Below are 16,560 nucleotides of genomic sequence, written 5' to 3'. Positions count from 1 at the left end.
ATAATTGGTCACATTCAGCTAGACTTGTTCTTGCAGCTTCTCCAAGTCACTACTTCAGTTATGATTGTCAGGAAATTACCCCCCAGTGTCTATACCCACACAGAAGACACCTTCTTCCAATCACCATTGAATGTGTCAAGACAGATATTGATTGTCCAAGAGCAGGATAGGAGGAGGGAAAGTTGTGGATTCCGCCTCCTTCTAGTAACATAATCTTGATGTCAGAAAGTCTCCCCACTTCTTCTCCTCCGCCCTGGAAAACAGCAGGGAACCCCCTCTCATCTGCCCCAGTGCATTATTGTTTCTGAAGTGACCCCCTTTCAACGCTCAGTCTGTCCAAACTACACCTCCCACAATCCTAGCAGTCCACATCCTTTGTGCCTTCCTATTGGGTAGTTGCGGGCTCATCACTGCCTGTACACGGCTCTACAATAAGAGTCTTCTCCTGTAGCCATGGGCATCCGCTGAAATTTTTTCAGGGGGGGGCACTTCGGCAGCGGCGATACACAGTCACATTTAACCCTTTCTTAAAACGCTAGCGGGGGTTAAAAGCACTAGCAGCCGAATTGCGCAGATATAATGATGGTAAAGCGCTGCTTTTTAGCACCGCTTTATGGATAATGCAGCCAGCTGGCAGTGTGAAATAGCTCTTGAAATAATTCAGCTTCACTCCATGCCCATATAAATATAGCCTAGAGAATGTACAGACCCCCCTTCAGCACAGATGGACCCCCCTTCATCACAGATGGACCCTCCCCCTTCAGCACAGATCCCCCCCATTCTTCCCAGACCCCTCCATTCAGCACAGATGGACCCCCCCCATTCTGCACAGACCCCTCCATTCAGCACATATGGACCCCCCTTCAGCACAGACCCCCCCATTCTGCATAGACCCCCTCCATTCAGCACAGATGGACCCTCCCTTCAGCACAGACCCTCCATTCCGCACAGACCCCTCCTTCAGCACAGATGGACCCCCTTTAAGCACAGACCCCCTTCAGCACAGATGGACCCCCCTTCAGCACAGATGGACCCCCTTAAAGCACAGACCCCCTTCAGCACAGATGGACCCCCCTTCAGCACAGATGGTCCCCCCATTCAGCACAAACCCTCCCTTCATCACAGACAGACCCCCCTCCCCCCATCCCATTTAGTACCCCAGATCAGTGTGGCACAGCAGGTTCCCTCCCCCTGTGTACACATAAACACTGGAGGGGGAGGCAGCTTCACTCAGCTCACTGTGCCTGTGTGACATCCGGCCCGGGACCGCTCAGACAGGGTGATGGTTGGTCAGGTGCAGTGGTGTCACCCCGCACCAGACCACCCCCTCCCCCCCTTGCAACGCCAAGGCCAGCAGCTCACCACTCTCTCCCTGTTCTAACCTGCCTGCCACCGCGGCGCTGTCACTGCTTCAGTCGCAGAGGGGTGTCTTCACCTTTCTCGATTTTCCAGGGGGGGTCAGTTGCCCCCCCTTGCTCCATGGAGCGGACGCCCATGCCTGTAGCTGTGCCTTTGTAGAGGTCTCCTCTGTTCCCAGACACAGGATTCTTCTCTTCTCAGTACTGCACCTGGGGTACACTCGATTTTGGGATTTATGTAACATGATATTTTACCTTTTTGGGGGTACCTTAAAGAGGTATTATCTAACCAGTTGTCTGTGTGGATATACAGTATATATATATATATATATATATATATATATATATATATTGCTAATAACACATCAGATTTATAACTATAATACATGTTTTGCCTTTTCTGTGATACTCTGGAATGGTGTATCTTTTTTTTGGTGTTTACTATATTCAGCCATCCCCAGTTCAGTCATGTGACTCGGCTCCCCTGTGTTAGTCAGTGGCAGCTGCAGGGAAGAGGAGGAAGTGCCGACAAGGGATGGACCATAGAAGCCTATGGATGATGTCACGGCTCCAGGCTTTACCAGCCATTATCGAGTGTTATCTCTTTTCCCCTGCAGCCGCCATTGGCTGGCATAGGAGATCACATGACTGGACCGGATCGGGCTGAAAATAGGTACGTTTATACTCCCCCCCCCCCCCCAATTTAGTCAGCAGAGGTAGCAGGAGGGGAGAGAGGACATTTTTAAGGGTAGTTAATATTAGGCAGGAACACATTACCAGCTAAAGTTTCCATCTCTGACAGGTTCCAAACCCCATACTGGATACGTCGTCACCGATTCTGGAAACATCACACAATGTAAATGGATTCTCCATGTGACAGGAGCAAATAATCCAACATCCATTCAGAAGATTGTCCTGGAGATCCTGCAGGAGTGTGAGAAGCGTCAGGCCTCTTCTGTCACCTTCCCCGCTCTGGGAACAGGTATGACCAATGCATCACAGACAGTTCTACTTCCATGTGAACCAAATAACCACCCGACTCAGTTCAAGATTTGCTAAAATGTACCTGTACACCTCACTCCAACCAGCATGAGGCCTACTCACCCAATGGGGGCGAGTGTTTCACCTCCATGCTGTGCCCTCCATGGCAATATTGCCCTCAGGATCACAAGGTTCTCTGAGAATTGTCTTTACATTTAATGAAATAAAAGTTACATTTTGTGGTCAGTAGATATCTTTGGTAAACATTTTTGTCTGGTTGATACAGGTGCGGCGGGACTAGATGCCTCCACAGTTGCCGACTCGATCCTCGATGGTTTGGTGGACTTCAGCAAATCTAAATCGGTCTGTTCTCTTCAGACGGTGAAAGTAGTTCTATTCCAGCAACCTATGCTGAACAATTTCTACATGAGCATGAAAAAGAGAGAGGGGAGCGCCCTTCCCGAAACCAAGTCCCTCTTAACTAGATTCACCGGTGAGTGGGGTGTGAGTTCAAGATGGCCGACTGGGCAAGGAAGGGGAAGAGATCATTCTGTCAGGTCACCTGTGGCCAGGTGACAAATGCACCCTGTTGGAGACAGGGTAGTGAACCCAATAGCGGACTGGTGAGGATGGACAGGAAGCGTGAGCCCAAGATTCCCCAGGGCACGGAGTCTAAGGTCCAGCAGGTGTTCACCAGAGCCTCTAGTGGTAAGGATGGCCTTCGCTGCAACTGAAACCAGGTCGCGGCCCCTGGAGTCCCCCAGGTCGTGCTCCATAGGGAGAGAGGGGAAGCAGCCACTCAGGACACAAGGGATAGTGATGGGTCGGGGCAACAGGCAGACAATGGTAACCAAGGGACAGGCCAAAGGTCAGGGCAACAGGCAAATGGGAGTAGTCAAAGACGAGCCAAAACTGGTACACAGAAAGGTTAACGTAGCACACAGCAAGCAGGAACACAAGCTAGCAAACAAAGTTGAACAGCAAAGCAGACCTGCAGTGCACTAGTTAATATAGAGTTCCTGGGATGGCCTGCGGTGGAGCCATACAGGCAGGAGAGATGATAAAAGCCAGCCAGATAAGAGAGTCAGGCCTCTAATGAACACATGGAGGAGAAGGTAAGCTGCCAGACATTATTGCATATCCATGACACATTCTGTATGTAGAAGGAGCTCAGGATCCTGGAAGAATGACCAACTGAAGCATCACAGCCTGATTTTCACGTACCTTGTGGCAGAGCCTGACGTGTAGAGGGAGGTCTCTCGTACAGCCCCAGCTCTGAGACCACTGATGTTGCAACAGTGGCCACGAGAGCACGGCAAGGTATGAGTGCCTGGAAGATGCCTGTCAGCCGTGGCATTGGGTGGCAGGTGCGTCACATGAGATGGGCCAGATCGCCGGAACAGGCAGATGGCAGCAGAGACAGCAGACCTCGGATTGGAAAAACAGCAGGCAGCAGGTGTATGACAGGCAGCTGGCAGGTAGCAGGTGCAGCACCAGCAGGGACCAGGTAGCTTTGCAGAACAGAATAACTGGATGGAAGGTCAGACGAGCCAAATCGGCAACAGACAGTCAGACACAGGCATAGGCGGCAGGCAGAGAATGATCAGGGTACAAGCAGAAGTCAGCAACGTAGAATCAGGCAGATGAGCAGAAGGCAGAGAAAATCCAGAGACAGGCCAAGGTCAGGGCAAGCTGGGTCAATAACAGAAGTCAGCGCAGGAACAGATGCAGAAGCACAGGAATTAGCTTTAGATCAGACAGCACTGGCTAATGGAACTTCAACAGTTTAAATAGTGCCATTGGCGTCAACAATAGCGACAGGCGCGTGCGTGTGCGTTCGTGCATGCGCATATGCATTCGCGAACGCCGAATGGGTATTGACAGGCAAACGGGCAACATCTGCGCCTGTGCAACTGTGTATCTCTTGAGGCTTCATCTTCACTATGATTAGTGCCTTCCAGACACTATACCTCCAAACAGTCCCGGATTGGGCGTTACTTTCCTGCATTTCAATCTTTGTCCCGCGGTCCCGGTGTACAGGGACTTTGTCCCACATTACTCCATTGCCGGCAGCCAAGCAGGACATGCAGCAGTGTGAACATCCATCCAGCACATTCTGAAGTGCAAAAGCTGGGAGGTATGCTGACACTGATATTCAATTCTAAATACAAATCTATTACAATGATAGATTGTTTACAAAGCCAACACGTTTTGAGGGCTGTAACTCCACCCCCTTCATCAGGGCTTAAAGAAGAGGTCTCACGAGCAATGAAAACTGCTGGTCTAATGAGTAAATACTTATCTCTGAATGCTGAAAGATGGTGCAGTAAATCTCTTTTTTTTATCTCTGCTATTACTGCCTGTCAGCTCTTCCCTTGTTAGAAGCCTGATTTGTGGGTGTTTCCTTATTGGTAGATCAAGCAGAGCACTGTTGCTCCCGCCCTCTCTGCTGTGACTGTGCATTTTAGGCACACCTGTTGAACATATTGATGTCATCGATATCATCACAGGTCTTGTCTGCTCTTTGATGCACCTGTCAGGCATTTTGAAGTCTCAATTATTGATTTAATTTGCTCCATCGCTCACGTCCCATCTATTTCCACCATGAATTTCGGGTGTTGCTGTTTGGTGTGCTGACGCCATCTATTTTGCTTCTGCCCCCACCGCTGTCACAGCCCATCTCAGGCACGCTTTTTGGTCGCTTTGATATCAACATCATTGATCTTGTCTGCTCTGTTGCCCTTGCCCAGTTTGCTATCACCATACGTATCCTGGGTGTATCTGTTGGGCACTCTGATGTCATCATCTCTGATCTTGTCTCCTCTGTTGCTCCTGCGTCCTCTACTGTCAGATTGCCTGAGCGTAGAGGTTTTCTATGAAATTGCATTAACATGCCCCCTCCCCCCTCTGCATGCATTTTGATGGTGCTGGTCTTGGGTAAGTTCCGGGTGAGTTCCGGGTGGCAGAGACATGTGCTGTCAATCAATGACAATTAGTTATTCATCTTCTACAGAGCAGTGTGGTCAGACAGCAGTAGGGGGAGGAGGGGTGTGCTGTCGATCATACTCGATCAGGATACACAATACCTATCAAAATGGGACAAAGTGCGACATGCACGTCCCACCCCTGAGGGGAAGGATGAAGAGAAGATATATTGTAAGACTTCCTCTTTAAAAGAATAAAACAAAGATCTAAGCCCAGATTCACAGAGAGCGGGCGCACATTATGCCGCCGTAGCGCAAATAATATACGCTACGCTGACGCAGCGCAGAGAGGCAAGCATGGAATTCACAAAGCCAGTGCTCCCAAAACTGCGCTGGGTTTCGAAGGCGTACGCCGGCGTAGGTGGAAGTGGGCGTGAGCCATGCAAATGAGGAGTGACCCCATGAAAATGATGGGCCGAGCGCCAGGCAGATACGTATCATGAATTGCGCATGCGCCGGGACGTGGACGCATCCCTCTGCGCATGCTCACAACCACGTCGGAAACAACTGCCTAAGATACGTCGGATCACTGCTTACGCCATGAACGTAACCTACGCCCAGCCAGACACACGTCCAACGTAAAATACGCCGGCTTGGCCGGCTTGTGTTTCCTGGTGCAGACCTTTGCATGTCTGCTGCTGGGTTACACCTCCTTTATGGGGCTTAACATTACGCCGGACGTACAACTTACGCGCACCTCTCGTAGCCTGCGTCGGGTGCACGCAGGTTCGTGAATCGCCGTATTTCCCTCATTTGCATGTTTGAATGACAATGTCAATGGGAGCGGCACCATGCTCCCAGCCTAAATGTGCGCCCACTCTACGCCGGCGTAAGCAAGATACGTCGGCGGGGTGTAGCCTTTTTTTTTTAGGCGCATCTCTGTTTGTGGGTCTTGCGCACAGATACGACGGCGCACATTTTCACTTACATTGGCGTAGCTTGTTATACGTCGGTGTAAGTGCTTTGTGAATCCGGGCCATAGTGTATGCAGAGTCAGTAATGAGCTTGAGTCAACTGCTAACTCCCAACAACATCCAACTATATACTGAATATTGAGTCCACATACACTATCTTTGCTTTATTCTCTTAGACCCTGATAAAGGGGATACAACCCCTGAAACATGCTTTTTTTTTTGCTCGCTTAAATTCTAAGCCCACTTATCCCTATCATAACCAAAGGTGATCATGGAAGCCCTTCAGTGTGCAGAAGATGCCAGACCAATATTCAGATTCCTTATATGTAGTACTACCCCCCCCCCCCCCCAGGGGGCGCTGGTAACTGACTCTCTTACTCCTGCGGAGCCAGGGAACACTCATTCACCGCTTGCATCAGAACACAAGAAGTCAGTCCCTTGACTTTGTTTTTATGTTTTATTAGGGGTAACAACTTGGATGGGGTGAAGGGATATATGGGATGCCCAACTTTAATCAAAAAACAAAAACCAGGGACAACTTCCTCCCTATGTACAAAGTCTTGAACTGTCCTTGACAGTCTCTTGAAAAAAAAAAAAAAAGCCTCTAATTAGGATCTCTCAGTCTCTTAGAAAGTAGCACAGTGTATTGTAGACTGCATACAGGAGTATCTCCAACTCCACTCCACTGTAGACATTGATCCCAGCTCTACTGTGGCAGTCTTTCCCCTTGTGAGTCCCTGACTGTGATGAGGCGCTCACACTGTTCTCCTTGCTCCTGCTGCTTCTTAGGTAAGATCCCTTTCAAACCACACTGCTATCAGGATCCTCCAAAGCCAGCCCGAGCTTCAACCAAAGACCCCCCCCCCCCCCCCCCCATAGCAGGTGTTCTCCTCAAGGGCCACCAACAGTTTTCTCATCACTCCATCTTCCACCCAACTCCCCTGCCAGCATGACACATTCACATTTAAAGGGGTGGTTCCCCCTAAAACAAATTTCTAACAATACATTTGGAAGACTGCTTACACTGCGGGTAGGCTGGCTTTTTTTTTTTTTCGTACATACCTCGATCATATCGCATATCGCCGTTTCATACCTCGGCTTCTGGGTATGAGTCTTGCTGGACCTAGTTGATTGACATTCCTCCGACCGGGGGAAATACTGCGCGTCACGACGTTCCAACAGAAGCCAAACATCATTGCGCAGGCGCCGTATAGAGTCGGCTCTATACGGCGCCTGCGCAGCGACGTTCGGCTTCTTTCCGAAAGTCGTGACGTCAAGTATGCGTCGGTCGGAGGAACGTCAATCAACTAGGAACGCCCACCGCCACAAGACTCATACCCGGAAGTCGAGGGATGAAACGGCGATATCGAGGTATGTACGAAAAAAAAAAAAAAAAAGCCAGCCTACCCGCAGTGTAAGCAGTCTTCCAAATGTATTGTTAGAAATGTGTTTTAAGGGGAAACCACCCCTTTAAGGGCTGGCTCAGCCACCATGCCAGACCCACTGCCTAGGGATTGGCCAAACTCCCCAAAGTATGCAGATCAACCCTCCTGGCCTCTGACCCTCAGCTTCTAGAAATATTTCCAAACTTCCAGAACCAGGGCAAGGCACCAGAGACCTGCCTTTATGAGTCATCCCAGCCTGACCTGCAGTAATCTCTTGACCCAGATTTAAGACTCATTTTGCCTTTGAGCCAATGCATTTGTCTGCACTATTCTTGCTACGTACAGAACATCCTCAGAGCCGGTTCACACAGGCGCAACACGACTTCCAGCGCGACTTTACGAGGCAACTTAGAGGCAACTTCGAGGCAACTTCAAGTTGCCTCCAGGACTGGTGACTTTGCCAGTGGCCAATTAAAGAATTATCAGCTCTGTGGGAGGGGTTTGCCTGAGAAAACTATTTTCTCTTCCTGTAAAGTTGCTTCAGTTAAGACAGAGATCCGACTTTGGAGGCGACTTCCATTGAAATCAATGGGTACAAGTCGCCTAGAAGTAGTACAGGAACCTTTTCTGAAGTCGGAGCGACTTCAGTAGTGTGCATTAAGATGGCTCTCATTCACTGCAATGGAATTTCTCATGTAGCGCGACTTGGGGCGACACAAGTCGGATCCCTAGTCGCGGTAGTGTGAACCGGCTCTCACAGTACCTCAGCCATGTTACTCAAACCTGGTCTACATTCCGTTTATAAACTTTTAGTTCACAATTTATATTTCCACTTTTAGAGCAGTTTGTGACGCCATTGTCTCTTGTCTTGTAGAATTTTTGATGCCATCAACAGCCCCAAAGCCGGCTCAGAAGCTCACCCCCTTCCAGTTGATGGACGGCATTGAGCCCGTGGTGTTCAGCTTGTGTGCCAAAGATAAAAGTAATGTGGACGAGACGAAGGATTGGCTACACAAGATGATCGACAGCGAGCAGGCAGAGAAGGTGATCACAGAGGAATGTATCTCCGAATTAGAAGAAGCCGAGGTGCAGAAGATCTCCGATCTCCAGAAAAAGTTTCAGGTCTCTATCATCTACAAACCACCCGACCCCTCCATCCGGATTGTGGGCCTCACCCGGGACGTCCTACCTGTGTCCGGGGAGATCGAAAAGATTATAAACCGGGTGAAAGACAGAAAGAACCGGGAGCGGGCAGCAGAGCTCACCGGGAAACTGGTGGAATGGAGTTATGACAATGGAGGAACTATGATTCCCTTCGACAAGATGACAAACCTGGAGCTGGAAGAGGCAAAAAATGACAAGAAGGCCCAGATCACAATCCAGATCCGAGGAAACCAATATACTGTCAGTGTACAAGGAGAAACGGCCACAGACCAGCATGGGAAGCAAATTCAGATCCAACGTGTTGTGAAACATGGTAATATGACTTTTATTGGTAATTCATCCATTGCATTATATAAACTAAAAACCACAGCTGGCAATGCGGGGAAGAGTCCCCGCAGTAAAGAAAGCTGTAGCGTTACTTCCACAGGAGATACTGGTTTGCCATGGGCTCCTCTACCCTTCCCATAGCTACACTCGATGGTACACCATGGGCGATAGTTAAGCTAAATTTAGTCAATTTCGTTTTTCTGAAGTTTATTTGCTCAACAACTTGTGGAGAGAGGGTTGGTGCTACAGAATACAGAAAAATGGCAAAATACCCAGGCCATCTTATTTCAGCAACACAATTGTTGGGTGTATTGGACGGTGGCTATAATTTTCTTAAGTAGTAGCCTCTCAGTAATATCAAAGTTAATAGTGACTCTGTTGTTTCAACCTCCCAGTAACAAATGAATTCTTTAGGAGTTGCTATTGGTGATCCTAAGACTTACCCTACCAATGACACTAGACATTTAAGATGTGGCTATTGGTGGGTCTAAAATTGGAATTGATCTTATGACCCTATGCAAGCAGTTGCATGTACCTTGAGAGGTTGAGTAATGGGGTCTCCATGTAATGACCATCCTGCAGCAGCTTACCCCAAGCTCTCTTGGATTTCTTTCTGCACAGCAGAATTCTCTGAAGACGCTCCAACAAGCAGCCACCTTCCTGATCCTCCAGGCCCTAACACAGGCTCAATAAACTCAATGGCAGCCAGATGTCTCATCATCCATCATTTCTGGTGACACATCTGCCTGTCTTTGGCTAGTTACCAATTCCGATGTAGCACTCTGATGTTTAGGCAGGGTTGCTCCTAAATTTACCAGCCAGGTGTATTTGCCTTGGCCAATTGTGAGGGATCAATTGATTTCACCCTAAGTCTGGAATTGCTGCACTTCTCTCTTCTGTCACTAGATGGCTGGTTATCTGGTGACATAAGACAAGGGGCGTTGCAAGGACAGATTAGGAATAGATGGGGTACCTCAGCCAATGGACAGGGATTTTCCTGGGTCCCTTGGTCTACTGGGAGAGCCTTTTTATTTGGGTGAGGTCAGGTGATCTGGGTTCTGTGCCACCTGGGCGGCTGTCTGGATGGACATGTGTTGTGCTGCCCGGGCTGCTAGGCCGTAGATTGGGCCTATTCCGGGGACATCTGGCTGTTAGGCTGTCTGATGGCCTATCCAGAAGCAAGAGAGCAGCGTTGGGGTTGGGATTGCGGCTTGCAGTCCAACCAAAAGTGACGGGTTTGCCGGCTGGAGAACCTGTCTTGGTCAGGGGGTAGATTGGAACCTGTCACTAACCACAGTGAGTATCTGAAGCAAGTACCGGATCAGTGTTCTCACCAACCGGGGATGGTGAAGAATCAGGAAACTTCAGCAGGTGCCAAGCCAAGGACCCAGCCAGTGGGGTGACACTTGAGGAGTATCTGGAGTGCCAAGTCAGGGACCCAGCCAGTGGGGTGACACTTGAGGAGTAATTGGAGTGCCAAGCCAAGGACCCAGCCAGTGGGGTGACACTTGAGGAGTATCTGGAGTGCCAATCCATTGACACGGGGGTGACCTGAGTGTACATTAAACTATTCTTATTGGCTGCCATGTCAAAGCTTCCAGCGAGGTTGTGCACCAAGGTTTTACTTGTCGGGTTTCTCTTCGGGTCCTGACTGCACGTCTTCTCTTTCAGAGGGGGATTCCAATAGATTACCGTCACACTGGAAGCCGATGGGTAAGACTCTTGTGATGGAAGTGGATGTTGCTCAGGGAACTCCTGAATACTCCACAGTAGAGCAGAAATTCCAGAAAACCTGTGGAAACACAATACTGAAGGTAACGTCTCTGATACATTGTGATGAAAGATGTCGGTGATAGAATCAGGGTTTAGGTTCAGGTTTGGTTATGATGGTGCAAATAACTGGGTGCTCCAATTACAGAATAATGACCGGCATGCCGACATTAACCTCCAATAGAATACTCCACCCATAACATCATGTTAGAGCTGTTTGATACTTGACCTCAAAATGTATGTGTGACAGCGATGGACCCGTCGGCACTCTGGTATCCCTGACGATGATCTGTAATGCGTTGTCTTTCAATGTGGACAATGAAGGCAAGACCTTGTTAGGGTCTCAGCTGCTTCCTCTCTGGTAGCAACCAAAGGGCACTCCTCAAGATAGATTCAGATTGGTGTAGAGGAAGGTCAAATTTGAGGTATTGTTAAAGATATTTATTTAAATTAACAGTCCACAGGTGATAAATAAAGCCAAAGGGATGGCTGTGATGGTTGGTATGGTTGACACTGACCAAGAACCAGAGTTCAAATACAACAAGAACCCACTAAGTGCTGTAAAATGACTGAGAACTTACATGCTGGTTCTCCATCATTTTACATAACCTAATGGGCTCTTATCTTGTTCAACCAGGTCAGTCCCGACCACGCCAACCATCACAGCTCTGACGAAGGAGGAGGCATTTCCCCGAAACGCGTTGTTTCTACTCATCATCACTTGTGGACTGTGAATTGCAATAATTATTTTTAATAACCTCAACTGTGACGACCTGACTTATTAAGCCATCCCTGTACACTCATCCGAGTGATACTTGTCACTATATTCTTCATAGAACAGGTCCTCTCCTGTGTAATAGTTGGAATATTGCAGTTCATTGGTGGAACATTGTATAATCCGAGCCTTTGTATGTCCTCCCAGATTCTGCGAGTACAGAACAGAGATCTCTGGCTCAACTACCAGATAAGGAAGCAGAACATCGACTCCAAGAACGGATCCACCACCAATGAGAAAGAGCTTTTCCATGGGACCGACTTCAACTCCATCCAACATGTCAATCAGAACGGATTCAACCGGAGCTACGCCGGGAGGAACGGTGAGAGGTTTCAGGGAAAGTAGCAGCTTAATAACCAACACTGCGATGATAAAAAAAGATCTGGATGTGTCTGTAAATGGGGAATATAAGGGGCCTTTTTTTATTGGTCTTTCTGTATGTAATATTCTAAATTTCTGAGATACTGAATTTGGGGTTTTCACTCGCTGTAAGCCATAATCATCAAAATTAAAAGAAAGAAATGCTTGAAATCTATCACTCTGTGTGTAACGCACCTATATATAAAATACATCAGTTTCACTTTTTGAATTGAATTAATGAAATTATTTAAGTTATTCTCAATTTATAAGATGCACCTTTTTTTTTGCATCATAGGTGTGTGCAGAGGGTGTGCCAGGTGCAGGCCTGCCATCAGGGGGTACAAGCAGTACACCTGTAAGGGGCCCGGAGGTCCCCAGGGCCCTGGATGGCAACCCCCCTTTTTTTTAATAAAAAATTAATTACATTTTTATTTAATATATTTTTTTTTATTAACCACTTCCCGACGGCCGTACGACTATATACGGCCGCAGGGTGGTTCTACTTCTCTGAGGGGGGCCGTCTTTTTACGGCCGCCCCTTTCCACGTTCCCCGTGCGCGCTCCCGAGCGCGCAGCGGGGAACTTTTGTGCTGGCCGTGTCCCTTGGACACAGCCAATCACAGATCGCCGTGAACGGCCAATCGGAGTGGCCGTTTCCTAGGCGATCTGTGCGGCCAATGAGAGATGATCTCATATGTTTACATATGAGATCATCTCTCATTCCCGGCTCTCGCAGACAGCGGTGCTGTCAGGGAGAGAGGAGACCGATCTGTGTCCCTTGAACATAGAGACACAGATCCGTCACCTCCCCAGTCACCCCCCTCCCCCCACAGTTAGAACACTATATAGGGAATACATTTAACCCCTTCCTCACCCCCTAGTGTTAACCCCTTCCCTGCCGGTCACATTTATACTGTAATAGGGCATATTTATAGCACTGATTGCAGTATAAATGTGAATGGTGCCAAAAATGTGTCAAAAGTGTCCGATGTGTCTGCCATAATGTCGCAGTCGCAATAAAAATCGCAGATCGCCGCCATTACTAGTAAAAAAAAAAAAATAATAATAATTCTGTCCCCTATTTTGTAGGCGCTATAACTTTTGCACAAACCAGTCGCTTATTGCGATTTTTTTTTTTTACTAAAAATATGTAGAATACGTATCGGCCTAGACTGAGGAAAAAATTATTATTTTTTTTAAAATGTAGCTATTTATTATAGCAACAAGTAAAAAATATATATTTTTTTTCAAAATTGTCGCTCTATTTTTGTTTATAGCGCAAAAAATAAAAACCGCAGAGGTGATCAAATACCACCAAAAGAAAGCTCTATTTGTGGGGAAAAAAGGACGTCAATTTTGTTTGGGAGCCACGTCGCACGACCGCGCAATTGTCAGTTAAAGCGACGCTGTGCCGAATCGCAAAAAGTCCTCTGGGCAGGAAGGGGGTTTAAGTGCCCAGTAAGGAAGTGGTTAAAGAGCACAGATGTCCCCAGGGCCCTGGAGGTCCCCAGGGCCCTGGATGGCAACCCCCCATTTAAAAAAAAAAATGTTATAACATTTTTTTATATATATATTTTTTTGTTTTTATTAAAGGGCCCATAGGTCCCCAGGGGCCTGGATGGCTACCCCCTTTTTTTATATATTTGTGTATATATATATATATATATATATATATATATATATATATATATATATATATATATATATTATTTTTATGTAAGGGGCCCAGAGGTCCCCAGTGCAACCCTCCCCTCGCTGCTCAATTTAATTTGAGGCAGCAGCCCCCCCCCCCCAGTTCTGTGTAAGGGGCCCCATAATTCCTGATGACGGCCCTGGCCAAGTGTACCCAGGCACACACTAATCACCCTGTGCAGTGCAAATTCACCCTACTGTCCTGGCTCTCCCCCCCCCCCACAGTGCCCCCGGCTTCCCTCCTCTCCTGACGACTGTTGCTGCGGGGATGTTTTAGGATAAGTGTGGGAAGGGCCCAGTAAACATGTAATTTACTGGCCCCTTCACTTTCTGAGTGAACATTGTGAGTGATCAATAGTGTGAGTGTGTTTGAGCTTTGGGGTGTACACCCTAATGCAATAGGCTGCGCACACCTATGTTTAGCATGACGGTCATTGGATGTCCCCCTTACAAATACCTAAAAAGATCATAAGTGTCAGTGGGAACTTATCTGAGAGGCTGTCAGGGACCTGCCAATAGGCTCCGGCGTGCACGCATGCGCACACATACTAATGGCTGGAATCAGCATCAGTCACCTACTACACGCGCACGTGCACGACGGCCGATTGGCGCCACTCAGCCTTTAAAAAACTAGCAGCTGCAGTGACACTTTGCTGTCTGATCTGCAGCGTTGTATCAGTGAAATCTGTGACCTGTTGTAACCTGTTACCTCAAACCGACCCGGCTCCGTCTGACCAATCTGACCCTCTCCACTCCGACCCCTGGCTTGCTCTGACTCCGCTCTGCTCTCCTGCCCACCGTTACCAGACCCTGTGCCTGAATCTGAATACGCTTGCTTAACCCACCTGATTATCTGCTAACCCGGTTTGCTTCGCCAGCTCCTGCTATCCAGTGCCTGTACCAGCTCCAGAGACGCTGTCTCCTGCAACCACCGTCCCGAAGGACCACCAACCGTGCCCAGCTGCTATCATCACCAGGCACTCCTACCTCGCCGCGCTCCCGAGCTTGCTGTCCCTACTCCAGCAGCTCCAGAGCCGGGGCTGTAAGAGAGGCCTCTTCCTGCACACTAGGCTCTGGCTACAAAGTACGTTCCATTCCATAACAGAGGCAGAAATAGCTCAATGCTCAATGAGCCCCTAGCAACCTCTGGAGGAACCCTTGAGTAAGTTGGTCTAGGCTGTTGCAAAAGTCCCATCATGCCTCTGCCTGTGGGAGTCATGCTTGTAACTGTCAGCCTTGCAATGCCTCATGGGACTTGTAGTTTCGCAACAGCTGGAGGCCCGCCAGTTTGAGACCCCTGTTCTAGACCAACTTACTCAAGGGTTCCTCCAGAGGTTGCTAGGGGCTCATTGAGCATTGAGCTATTTCTGCCTCACAACCTAGTTACTGTATCAGGTAATAAAAGCCAGACAGAGACCATAACCCTTCCCCATTCCATTCATAACTAAGCTGGGCTTACCAAGAGCTAGCATCAAATAGAGTACAGCTGGGCCCTTCCTTATCACGTCCGGTGTGTTGTGTCTTCGTGTCGTCTTCTCTCCCATGTTTCACTCGCACCTCCAGACCTTCTCTCCTGCTGCACCTCTCCTCTGGAACTCTCCCATATTAATGTGTGATGTGTTTTTATTTTCAAACAGGTACTCTTTATGGAAACGGCACATATTTCGCAGTCAATGCAAATTATTCTGTTACCTACGCCAGATCTGATGTAAATGGACAGAAGCACATGTACCTGGCCCGGGTTCTCACCGGACTCTACTGTGCAGGAAGTCAAGGGATGATAACACCTCCAGCCAAAAATAAAGCCAACGCCACCGACTTTTATAACAGCGTGACGGATAACGTCCAGAATCCTTCCATGTTTGTGATATTTAATGACATCCAGGCCTACCCCGAATATCACATCGTCTTCCAGTGATGACGGGCTGAGCATCGTATGACCCTTCACCTTCTGCAAACGTCAAGGGTTTTGTTATAATTACTAGGGTTGTCCCGATAACACTTTTTTAGGACTGAGTACAAGTATCGATACTTTTTTTTCAAGTACTCGCCGATACCGAATACCGATACTTTTTTTTAAATGTGTCCCCAAATGCAGCCATGTCCCCCCACAAATGCAGCCATGTCCCCCCCAGATGCAGCCATGTCCCCCCCCAGATGCAGCCATGTCCCCCCCAGATGCAGCCATGTCCCCCCCCAGATGCAGCCATGTCCCCCCCCCATATGCAGCCATGTCCCCCCCCATATGCAGCCATGTCCCCCCCCCATATCCAGCCATGTCCCCCCATATCCAGCCATGTCCCCCCATATCCAGCCATGTCCCCCCATATCCAGCCATGTCCCCCATATGCAGCCATGTCCCCCATATGCAGCCATGTCTCCCCCCCATATCCAGCCATGTCTCCCCCCCATATCCAGCCATGTCTCCCCCCCATGCAGCCATGTCTCCCCCCCATGCAGCCATGTCTCCCCCCCCATCCAGCCATGTCTCCCCCCCCCCATATCCAGCCATGTCCCCCATATGCAGCCATGTCTCCCCCCCCCCATCCAGCCATGTCTCCCCCCATGCAGCCATGTCTCCCCCCCCATCCAGCCATGTCTACCCCCATGCAGCCATGTCTGCCACCCCCATCCAGCCATGTCTCCCCACCATCCAGCCATGTCTCCCCCCCATGCAGCCAGGTCTCCCCCCCCATGCAGCCAGGTCTCCCCCCCATGCAGCCACGTCTCCCCCCCCATGCAGCCACGTCTCCCCCCCCATGCAGCCATGTCTCCCCCCCCATGCAGCCATGTCTCCCCCCCCATGCAGCCATGTCTCCCTCCCCCCATCCAGCCATGTCTCTCCCCCATC

At 49.0% G+C, this 16,560-nt stretch overlaps 1 protein-coding gene across 1 annotated transcript in view; it reads left to right on the top strand.

The window, feature by feature from the left end:
• LOC120944302 (protein mono-ADP-ribosyltransferase PARP14-like) overlaps positions 1-15,763 on the top strand; it is a 63,072-nt gene extending 47,309 nt beyond the window's left edge. Inside the window, exons 12-17 of the mRNA XM_040358335.1 lie at positions 2,161-2,340; positions 2,626-2,832; positions 8,497-9,099; positions 10,785-10,927; positions 11,806-11,980; positions 15,347-15,763. Of these exons, the coding sequence (XP_040214269.1) occupies positions 2,161-2,340; positions 2,626-2,832; positions 8,497-9,099; positions 10,785-10,927; positions 11,806-11,980; positions 15,347-15,627 (1,589 nt within the window). The 3' untranslated portion in view covers positions 15,628-15,763. The remainder of the gene's footprint in view (positions 1-2,160; positions 2,341-2,625; positions 2,833-8,496; positions 9,100-10,784; positions 10,928-11,805; positions 11,981-15,346) is intronic.
• The last annotated feature ends 797 nt before the right edge of the window (positions 15,764-16,560 follow it).

This window comes from Rana temporaria, chromosome 6 (assembly GCF_905171775.1).
Source record: "Rana temporaria chromosome 6, aRanTem1.1, whole genome shotgun sequence".
NCBI lineage: Eukaryota > Metazoa > Chordata > Amphibia > Anura > Ranidae > Rana > Rana temporaria.
The sequence above is the reverse complement of the archived record's forward strand: the minus strand, read 5'-3'. Positions and strand labels throughout refer to the sequence as shown.